The sequence below is a fragment of the Antrostomus carolinensis genome, unplaced genomic scaffold (genome assembly GCF_000700745.2).
Source record: "Antrostomus carolinensis isolate BGI_N321 unplaced genomic scaffold, ASM70074v2 scaffold38504, whole genome shotgun sequence".
Lineage (NCBI taxonomy): Eukaryota > Metazoa > Chordata > Aves > Caprimulgiformes > Caprimulgidae > Antrostomus > Antrostomus carolinensis.
Genome location: NW_010313533.1, coordinates 27220 through 38928, shown reverse-complemented (window position 1 = coordinate 38928; position 11709 = coordinate 27220). Strand labels below are relative to the sequence as shown.

General features: G+C 44.3%; 1 protein-coding gene across 1 annotated transcript in view; it reads left to right on the top strand.

The window, feature by feature from the left end:
* Nucleotides 1-11709, top strand: part of LOC104524484 (oxysterol-binding protein-related protein 5) — a 52413-nt gene that overhangs the window by 15092 nt on the left and 25612 nt on the right. Inside the window, 1 exon segment of the mRNA XM_010167384.2 lies at nt 10063-10234. Within this exon segment, the coding sequence (XP_010165686.1) occupies nt 10063-10234 (172 nt within the window).

Sequence of the window (11709 nt, the reverse complement as noted above, 5' to 3'; positions counted from 1 at the left end):
AGCCACCGTTCTGGCCATGTGTGTGGAACAGGGACCTAGGCTTGTAGCTGGGGAAAAAACACTGAGTCAGTATCTACTGAAGGAAGAAAGGAGTTGATCCCAGAATTGGAATGAGAGGAAGGCTTAACTGTTCCCTCAGTTCAGCAGAGACTTCAGTGGGTTACCTGCCTAAGACATACACTAAGTAGGGATCTGCTGGAGGAAAATGACACAGTAATATTGAAGAACTATTGATAGATGCTCTCAACCATCAGAATTCTCCTGTAAATGTGCTGTGCCATGGTTTACAGTACAGCAGGCCCAGATGCTGGTGACTCCACATGTAAAATACCATTCTGGGAATTCACAAAATTATGGAAGGTAAATTTAGGTCAATGTATAACTGCATGCCAGCTTGCTATGTGAAAATCTCTGTAAATGACTTTATCGGACCTAAATTATCAGTGATTTATAAGTAGATAAGAAGATTAAAACCACGTTTTCATTCCATTTGACCTTCAGACTACTGTTTGGTTTGGGGTTTTTTTTGCCACAGCAAATTAACCCAGGCTGTTCATTTTATGGGTACTTTTCACCTACTCCACCAAGGGTGCTCATGTAGCCCATGTGCTCCTTTGGGTCTCGTCTAGAGTAACTGTAAGGACACAAGGATGTTTTTATGGAGCACAGTGGCCTTTGGAAGCAGTGTCCTTCTGGTCCAGTGATTAAGTTTTACATACCACTAAAGGCTGAAAATGGGACAATGCCAAAGGCACCTGTGGTGTGGCACTTAGAATAGGAAGAACCAATTCTTTCACTACAGGCTTGGTGTGCTGTTGTTCCTGCTACTGTGCCAAGAGGGCTGTTCATACTGGGGGATACCATCTCGACATTGAAAGAGGCTTGTAGATGCCAGTGTAGTGAAATGATATGAAAATGAGTGGAACTTGTGTCTATTTCTTCGAATATTATGCTTTTATAGCTTATGGAACAGTTCAGCTTATTTGTTTAAAGTAATACAGGATTCCAGCCTGGCTCCAAATATCACCTGTCTAGAAAGGGATAGCTTGATACAATAGACTCTTGGGGGAAAAAAAAACAACTGCTGTTGGGGTAGAGCTGCTAAATTACAGACATTTCAAACCCTGGTTATACAGTCAGCCCACAGAACAAATATACAGAGCAGTCCCACATAGTTCTTAGGGAACCAAATAGCTTCAACATCTGTCTGTAAGTCCAGCTTTGCTAAAGTATTATTTCCTTAGAGATCCATGTAACTTGTTCTTTCCATTAACTTAATGAGAAAATGTGCAAAGGGACCAGTGTGGTCATTGTATGTGTTCAAGTCAAATTGCTGTCTCATAAAGTACTTTTTTTCTAGCATTTCAGCTACCTTCTAAATGAAAACTTTCATTCTGGTGGAAATCTAATGACTAAGCCCTAAAGCCAGCCTGGCTGAACTTCTACTCTCCCTTTTTATGATGACTGCCATAGGCCAGTTATGTGGAGTAGAATAGCTTTAGATTTGTTCTAACTAACCTAACCCATAACAGCTCCCAAGCTAGCAGGAGCCCCCAAGAGACCATCAGAGGTAAGGCTTTTCTAGCTGTGATCTCTCTCTCTGGGTCATACATCAGATGCTGAAAAAGCACAAAAGGGACCATATCTGGCACATGAGAATTTTCAATATTTAAATGCCTGTGGGAAGCTTTCTGAATTATTACATGTCTCTGGTATCATGAGAGCTTAAAATAGTGAGTTACTGGAATGTATTTTTAAAGCCATGATATTGGCCAAGATTCTTGGGAAGCATGCAGAGGCCAGGCAATCAAAGTAGAGTTACTTTAGGATTTAGTATGATTTTCCTTTGCTGCTTCTCTGCAGTAGGGTCCTCAGGTTAGATGGAAAGCTAATGTGGTCCAAGGGAAGGAGGAGGAACGGAGATACCTCTCAATCAAATATCATAAACATGTACACAGAAAATAACTAGGGCCTTTGGTTAAGGATGAAATAATAGTTCAATAGTGCTCTTGAACAGCACTAGCAATGCCCTAGAGCCACCTGCACAGGTTTGGAGTGCCCGCATTATGCCTGGTAAATCCTGAGAGTCTGAGGAGGTGACCGTGACAGCTGATGTGAAGTGAGGCTTTGGAATCTGTCCATTGAGCAGTGAACTTCACAAAACAATTTGATACGGTATTGCACCAGAAATACTGGCATGAAAAATGGTGTCATTTTCCGCTGAATGAGAGTATTTGACTTCCCAGCTGAGGTCAGTGAGCTGTGAGAAGTGGCTGTACCTTGTGCAGGAAGGGAAGGATGTGAATCTGCAGACAAGAGGGAAAAAGAGCTCGTACAGTCAGGCTGGCTTCCCTCCCAGACGTGAGAGCTGTCCTGGCATGGTGACTGTGCTGTGCTCCTTCTGTTTGTTAGTTAGTTAGTTAGTTAGCCTTCGTGGGGGCAGTCTGGGGGTGTCCACTCCATTGAGCAGTGCAGACCTGCTGACAAATGGCCAAACCCATAGGTGTCACACTTGGAGAAGAGTGACTTGGAAATTGAGTTAACATCAGTAGGTGGTGTACAGTGTATGCAGACAAGGACAGAAGGAACAGGAACTATTACACTGGAAGAAATCTGTATAAACTGCAGTGAATTAAGGCTTGGACTTTGCAATTAACACAATTTGATTTTAAGCCCAGACACTACTGTGTAGTAGAAGAGTACTTAAGTAGAAGACACTACTGAAATGGCTGTAGACTGTTGCACAGCTTTACTGTTTGGAAAGAGGCATCTCCAGGAGGGTGTGCCTGAGTTTGTTTCATTTCTTTAACGCACTGGGCGGACATAGAGGATGCAGTTATGGTCAAGAGAGACAGGAGATGAAGGTACAGTGAGCTCAGCTGGCAGTGGACTATGGGGCCCTATGGGGAGTGGAATGGGGCAGGTGGAATCTGTTCCCTTGCATAATGTTAGTGTATATCTGTAGTATGTTCATGTCTCCTCTGTAGATGCAATGTTGTGTGAATCTGTGGCCTCTGAGGAGGTGTCTTGGCCATGTTCTTCATAAAGCAGTTTCCCATATTAGTAGTGGAAAATGAACCACAGAACATTTGGCAAATTTAACAGTAATTCATGGAGGCCTCTGACTTGCTGGGGAATATTGAGTTGCAGCATATGTTAGATGTACAGTTCTGCTATCCAGGCAACTTTATCATGATCAGCAGCTACATGGCCTACTTTTTCTCTGGGGATTTCAGAATCCCTTTTTTCCCCTCTGCCGTACCATCTGTGACAGACTGTTGGTAGGATTTAAGGTCCTGACTTCTGGACAGCCTGCAGAACCACCGCCAAGCTACAGTGGATTTCACACTCACAGACCGCAGCAGCAGTCTGCTTTGTGCTGTGTTTTAGAGACGTCTGGAAGGTCATGTCAGCCTACAGGGCTCAACCTGCACAAACACAGCGGCTTTCTTTCTTACCCGTTTCAGAAAAGAAAATTGCTTTTTCCAAACCAGTGACTGTGCATGCATTTCAGATTTATGCTGATGAGAGGCTTAGAATTAGTAGTTTAAACCTCTCCTGAGCTTCCTGCCTGGACCATTCTGAGGCTGCCCCCGAGATCTACAAACCAGTGCCCCAGACCTCCTAAGCATTTGGGACACCTGGTTAAATCTCATAGTGCAGATGTCATAGTGCAGAACAGGTTGTCCAGAGAAGCTGTGGATGCTCCTCCCTGGAAGTGTTGAAGGCCAGGCTGGATGAGGCTTTGAGCAACCTGGTCTAGTGGAAGGTGTCCCTGCTGCTGGCAGGGGGGTTGGAACTGGATGATCTTTAAGGTCCCTTCCAACCCAAACCAGTCTATGGTTCTATGATCTCCACCTTGCCACCGGCACTGCCACCAAGGGTTTTACTAGGGGAATTCAGAGTGGCAGACTATCAAGGGTTAAAGACTTAACAGTGGAACTGTAAACCACACTTACATTTTGTTCCTTGTGTCGGTCCTCTCCTTCAGGCATGCTTTGGGCAGTCTTCATTGTCTGATGTGGACGGAGTTGTTGCTCTGGCTTAGTGGTGGTGTTTCTTTGCTAGGCACCAGGCCCTCCCCTGGAACTGATGCTCTGATCTGGGGAGGAAATTAGATTATTGACATAAAGGTCACACACAGAAGCAATGAACCAGGAAGATTTGACACCAAGTTCACAACAAAATATATCACTGCATCCTGGCAGTACTGGAAAAAATAGAAAGTACCTTCTTAACATTATGTCTGCCCCTCATATTCCTTAGACCTTTCACAGCAGTTTAAAATCCAGGCATTTGCAACCAGACTTCATTTAACTTGGTGCATAAAATGCACCTGCAGCTAATTGAGAGATCACATCCTTGCACCTTGACAGCCAAAGTGTAAGAAATCGTGCACACAGGCACCCAAGTGGTACAGCAGAATAAGCAGTCAGCTGAATACAGTGACCTCAGTATTCACTGACTGAACCAAATCAGCTCCTTCCTCGTCATTCATGATTTGTGTGCACTTGAGCAGGAACTCATTGTTTCCAGGTGACACTCTACTTCAGGTTGATTTTTAAAAGGATTTATCTTTTAAGTATAAGGCACAAGGCCAAAAACTGGATGACTTGAATAATTCAAGAAGAATAATATTCCCTCAGTGCTGCCTCTCTGGAGGGATATATGGTTACTGGGTGTGAGGCTTTTGAAGTCTTAATTGGCAAGAGATTCATCCCAGCCGCTCTGTAGCTACAAGAATGCAGTGGAAATGAAGAACAGTCCTGGGCTGAGGTTTCGGTGTGCGACGATGTGATTCCATCTCGAGTAGATATTTCTTACTGGTTAGTGCTGAGAGAACATTGGCTGGTTCCTCTGTCATCAGCTGTTGCAAAATGTGACAAATAGACTTGGCACGTCAAATTATAAGTTGTTTGAGGTGAAATGATGGTGTCTGTAAAATTATTTAAAAGCTGAATAGTTTAGTGTTTTCAATACTGCCTGTTTTTTTCCTGTTGTAATTTTAGATCTGTTCAAAGACTAGGACAGACTCAAGTGATTCCTTGAGCTGAACCAGGATTAGCAGCATAAGCAACCTTCAGTTGTTTAGTGAGGTGTTTTGTGGGTTTTTTTCCGGGGAAGAAGAAGTGTTTTACGTCACTTGGTTTCAGTAGTTCCTTTTCTCTATGGAAAGAAGTGTTGTTGTGAGTGTGTTCATGCTGCTGGTCAGCCTTGCAGCCTCCAGTTTTCTGCATGGTGCCAGCAGTGCCCTGTGGACCCAGGAATCATCCTGCAAGGAGCAGGAGTGATCCCCGTTTGTGCAACTGTACTGCAGGACTCATCCCCAAGGACCGCAGGGTGCTCTTCCAGCCTGCTGAGCCAAAAGGCCTGGAGAAAGCCTACAGAAGGTTTCAAAACAGATGTGGTGTGCATATTGAACTTTGCTTTTATGAAGTTAAGGCAACACATGTCCTTTATTAGCTTTTTTTCCCCTAAACCTTTAAAGAAGGAAGGAACTTTGGAACCCAGCAGTGTTTAACTGATTTTTCAAAGAGTTTCCTTTTTGAAATTGTCACTGATGACTGTCATCATTTTACTGTAAACACATCTAATAGGGAAGAAGAATTACAGGCCTACTCAGAGGAGACATCTCTGTTTCATCTCTTTTTTTTTGCAGTGAGCGCAGCTGAGTGATGTGCAGATGTGTTCCTTTGACATCCCACTTTCCCAGGACATCTGTCACATGTCAAATGCTGTGATCATAATTTGCTATAGGGAATGGATATTGAAACCCATGATCAGTACAAGGAGAGTGCTAGTGCTCTGGTGGGACATCCACTTTGGGGACTTTAGGAACAAGCTTGTTGAAGGGTCTCACTCTTTCACCTTTGTTCCTGGAGGGATCCAAAGGTGGCTGGACAACCCACCCACCTGACCAGTTCAGGTGCTGAGATGGGTGATGCAAATTGTTGTCCTTGTACCCGCTGCCAGTATGAATGATCTAGCTGGACTTGACTTTGCACATCAAAGCTGGGGATCTCCTGTGGGTGGGGTGTCATTTCTCCCCACTGTTGTGTCCTCGCTGAGAACTTGGTTAGCTTGGATGCAATATTTCTGTTGCTGAGTTTTGTAAACCCTTCTGTGTGGCTTGTGAGACACATGGGAGCGTTACACATAGATGGACTATTTTACCCTCTCCCTCTCTCATCCTTCCCCCTCGCAGCCCAGGTAGGAGCCAGAGCTTACTCTGTGGGCTGCCCCTTGCAAGTCAGTGACAAAATACAAGTACAATGAAGAAAAGGTCAAGCTCAGAAATCACATTTGAAAGGGAATACTTAGTTCACAGCTCCCAAGCAGAAGGAGGTAATGCAGGTGTTTTTGAGACAACGTGATCTCTGCAGAAATTATCCAAAAGCAATCATTGTGGTGGATGGGGTAATACATCATCTGATATAAAAAGCTTAAAAGCCTCTGGGGAGATTCTGCCATAGACTGACAATATGCTGTTGGGTTTTCCTGCAGAATTTAAACATATGCTTCTTTTAAGCCACAATTTGTGGAAAATTATAGCTGATAATCGATTGCAGTATTTTACATTGCAGCTTTAAAAGCCTCAGACCTTCTAAAAGAATATAATTGTAACTCCTCGGCAGCTCTTTTTTGTTTCCTTTATATGCATCATATCGGGCTGCTGTTCCTCTCTGAAGGAGCCCACATTTTGCATCCTTCTGTGATCTAATTACCTTGCATACAAAAAACCCTGACTTGAGTCAACCACTTCCAAATTAGAAAATGTGATAATTAAGGTTACCATGAAGCCTTCACGCAGACTGCCGTGACTGGAGGTGACAGCCTTTGAGTATGTGACCACATACATTTTTCCCCTTCTGCAGTTCCTGAGGGAGTGAGTAGACTTGTCAGGTAAGCAATTAAGTAATCCAAATGCTACCATTTATGTATCATTTTCACAATAAAGAAGAATATTACTCAATAGCAAGATCACTCAAATGTGAAAACATTTCATGTACAACTTTAGCAAGGAAACAGGTTTATCTTGTGTGCAATCTTTGAAATTGAGAGGGTGTAATTTTACGGTGTTATGCTGCAATTAACACACTGTTGACTCACAGAGAATGTAACCTCTTCATTTGCAGAGGAAATCCCGTATTTTATGTCTTGGTGGTGTATATTTGTTTGGATTCACAGCACCACCTGATGGCTGATGGCACCACCTTAGCTTGGGGATGCTGTGCATCCCTTGGAATCAATTTATGTTAGAAATTAAAACAAGGGTGTACACTGATGTGTTCTGCGGGGCACAAGTAGTGCTGACTGCTAATGCTCAGGAAGTTCCTCTGAGGCTTTGTGTCTCTGCCTTGGAATATTAAAATAATTTTTATTTTTATTTTTTTAATTTAGGCTCCTTGAATAAGGTTTCATAAAAGATTCAAGTTACTCATAACCCCACCCAGGGAGTTATCTAAAGAGATAAAAAAACCTAGATATATTCCGTAGAAATTTCCTCTGAACAGGTTGCCCAAGGAAGTTGTAGATGCCCCCTCCCTGGAAGTGTTGAAGGCCAGGTTGGATGAGGCTTTGAGCAACCTGGTCTAGTGGAAGGTGTCCCTGCTGATGGCTGGGGGGTTGGAACTGGATGAGCTTTAAGGTCCCTTCCAATCCAAACCAGTCTATGATTCTATGTGGTGGACCCCAAAGGTTTGACCACACTTGTAAGCTCACGTTAGTACCAGTGAATAGGGGTGGCAGTGGCAGTGGTGTCGCGGCCAGCGTGGCCTGCTCTGCCCACAGCCCCAGCGAGGGGTGGGCTGCAGGGCACAGTAAAGGAGATAACTGAGGGTCACCCTTGCCACCCTTGTTCGAAAGGGTGAATGTGGCCAGTGCGTTGCCGTAACCGTGATAAGGAGATGTCTGTAGGTGTGCTGCAGGGACCGGAGGAACTGACCTCCCTCGCTGCTCCAAAGTGCTCCTGCTGCCACAAATCAAGGTACCTGTCAAAGTGCCTGGTTTTACAAACCCCTTGAATATAAAAGTATCTTGATACATGCAGCACTTCCAAATGTCAAATCATACAGGCCTCACCCTGCAGAACGGAAAAGGAAGGCAAAGATAAAGAGAGAGGGGAGTCACAGGAGGTGAGGCGAAGCAGGACTTTGTGCCCTCTTGTATGGAACAGCCTGAAACAGGTTTGGATCTTGATGGCTTTGGGGGAGAGAGGATATGTAGCAGGGAGTGGATTTGTGCTCAGAGCAGCTATTAACTCTGATGGGTTATCCATGCAAATCCTCCACATGGCGAGAAGGGAATAAATCTCTGCATGTAAAGACTTAATGCAAGAATATTTATTAAATACAAAATAGTGTGAAATCAATTCCAACAGCCTTCAACCTTCCTAATCTTTTCTTAACCATTATGTGTGATTTTATTATTAAATCATAAGCTGATGCTGAAGGAATGTATGGGATGAAATTAGAATAAATGACTGTGCTCTGTGGTGTTTGTGGCTCAGTGTTCAAGTGCCGTTCTTCAAAGTTTTGCATTTTTTTCTCTTTTGCTGGTGGCAGCTTTGTATCAAAGCAAGCACTGAGAGTCAAATTGATTAATATTTCTTTATATGCTTGTCGTCTGGATTTTTTTTTTTTAACTCTCGTTGATCTTACAGAGCCAAATTTTGGTCATATGGGAGTTGATGGGAATTCTGCCCTAGAGAACAGCAGGGTCTCAGTGAGATTTACACATGTGCTTGATGCTGAGAGTGTGATGGAATTGAATGTAACGGAAACATGTCCCAAATGGGACCTAAGAAGGAACGTGGTCCAGGGAAAACCCGTTTGTAGCACTTGCTATTTCTAGAGCAAAATCCTTTTGTTTTCTTCAGTGCCTCTCAAGCACACTTCCAATTATGGCAAAATATATTCTGAGGAGTGTAATGAAGAGCTCTGTTTTACATGCTTGAAATTAGAGGATGACTCCCTTGATACCTCAGCTCTTGAATGTTCAGCCGATTGCAGGTGTCCTGGCCTCATTAATGACGGCACTGCAGGCTCGGGCTATTTTCAGGTGCTTCCAAGAATACAGCGACTGCAGCATTGCCATGGTTAGGCTTTAACACTAACACACAGCTTTGCACACTTGTATGGATCACTGCAAAAGGAGCCAAAGGTCAGTTTGGATTCCTGTGCTTTTTATTTGCTTCCTGCCTGTGGGACCCACACAGGCCTTAAGAAAATCCAGTGAGGCTGTGCATTGGAACTGCAGTTTGTCTGTCTCTGTGCCGTGCTTTTAGTTTTTGGTATTTGCAAAGTAGAGCCTTCGGGTAAAGATTTGTTGTGACAAGATAAGAAAAACTGATGCTCCACACAGATTATCTGAGGGACTGGGCAGGGAGAAGGAATAGAGAAAAGGGAAAAAAATACAGAGAAAGAAGAAAAATAAACAGCCTGACAAGCAATTCCTTTTAGTCTTAATCACTCTGGCAAGTATTGATCATCCTGGCTCTTGTTCAGAGTGATTGTTACTGCAGCACTACGCCCTGCATGGGACTGCCAAGCCGGTTGTAGTTCAGTGATCCCACCCCAAGCAGGGGTGTCTCCTGTGCAGAGCAGTGCCTCGGTGTCTCCCTGCCATTGGGGAGCGCGTGTGGTGGGGATGCCAAACGCTGGACATGTTTTTGGGGTGTATTACTTGCAGACATGAGCTGCTGGGTGGTTTGAAAGCACCACACATGTACACATTTCCTGCACCTCGCACTACATCAGCAAGGGGCCAAAGGGGATGTGAACAGGTCATGGGGGATTGGAGGAAGAGATGCTCTTAGGGCAGGGGGAGTTGGGTGAGCTTCCCACTCTTTTACCCGTGCAGATGTATCACTCGTGCAGCCACTAAAACACACCAATTCTGGCCAGATAACCTCGGATTATATATATGAAAAATAGATTATTGTACACAGCGACTTCCTGAATTATAATGAGCTTTACTCCCAGGCAAGAAGCTTTTGGGAAGCAATGCATGAATTGTCTTATTTACTCCCCTGTGCTTAAATAGTTCCTCTTGTTTTCACAGGCCGATGCTGGCTGGATGCTTTGGAACTTGCCCTGCGTTGCTCCAGCCTCTTCCGGCTCAGTGCCTCCAAGCAGGGGAAGGATGGAGAAATGAACTGCTCGAGCGATTCTGCGCATGTGGGGCTCAACCACCTCTTGCACACAAGCACCATCTCAGACCAGGAGTTCTTCCAGTAAGATGGAGCTATCACTTCTTAATGCACAGAGAGGTGTTGCATGGCTCACACCTGGGTGTTCTTTTAACTTCAGCATAATCTAGCCAGAGTCCACCAAGGAGACCTTTCTAAAAGCCAGCCTCTGTGTTTTCTGCTGCATCCATCACTAATATATGGATGCGGTGCATATGGGGGTTGTTGTCACCTAACGCTTGAGCACACGGACTGGAAGGAACCTCAGCAGTGTTTGTGGGTACATGAACAATTTTTATCATCTGTCCCCTCTTGGGCCAAAATGCTGTCTGGAGATGCTGGTGTGAAAAATGACTTGCCCAAGTAAAGACTGCAGCATCTAGCTGCCAGAGGAGACCTGTGGTTACACAGTGTCTGTCTGTCGGCTGGCACACACGGCTCGGAGTCTGATCTATTTTTTAATAGTGTTCTTTTTGCTAATAATACTGTGTCATAGTCAGCACAGTGCACACGCTGCATCCTTAGTTTTATAATTACTTTCTCTCTCTGCAGGGGTTTTGAGCGGTTTCCAATTTCCTCCTTGATGCATCAGATAAATTTTTACATAAGGGGAAAAAAAGTCCCCACAGCCTTCTTTCTGTTCATATTCCTGGTATTACTGCAGCATTTTGGAACATCTCACATCAAAGCTCTGGAAGCATCAAAAAACCCCAGGCTTTATCTGTTGTTTATAGCTAAACAGGCAACCTGAAAAATCCCTCTGGCATAGACACTTGGGAGTGAGAACTGGGAGGTGCAGTGTCTATTTCTAGTTCTGCTGATGCGAATTGGACTCCTAGGGCTCACAGCGATGCACCGTTGGTTACACAGCTTTTAGGGTAGCAATTCTTGCAGTCTGCAAAGATGATGCCTTGCACAGTGGGACCTCACCTGTAAGTGGTTTTCTTAGGCTCTGTTACAACAGGAGCGGAGATCTGCGTCCTCTTTCGTGTCCCATGGCAGCATTTTGGTCTGCCCTTCACTCTGAAAGGCTCTGATAGTCCCAGCATGTGTTCTCCAGTCCTGCTGTTTGGCTTTTTAGCTTGAGTTTGAAGAGCTTTACTGAATAGCAATGGGTGAAGAGAAGGAAATCTGATGTGTTATCAGAGCATGTGCCCTCGTACTTGTGCAAATACTTCTAATTGTTCTTGGGCTTCTTCCACAACGCTTTACTTTCTAATTTCTTTCTGCCCAAGAGAGATTCTCTTAGGACTGTGCTCACTGTGATAATGCATCCAGGAATGCAGTGGGCTTGTTTTTCAGCTGATGGATGTGTACAGAAATCCAATATTACAGTGGAGTCTGTGGCACTGAGAACGTTCAGGCAGACCCATAGTTACCCTGAACAGGAAGTGCAGAAGATAGCGTTAAAACTCTATTAAAGTCTTTCTTGAAAATATGGTGCATAAATGACGCCTAAATGATGCCTCAGTTTCACCTCTTAGTTGTTCATCATTACAAGCCCTCTCAAATTGTGGGGC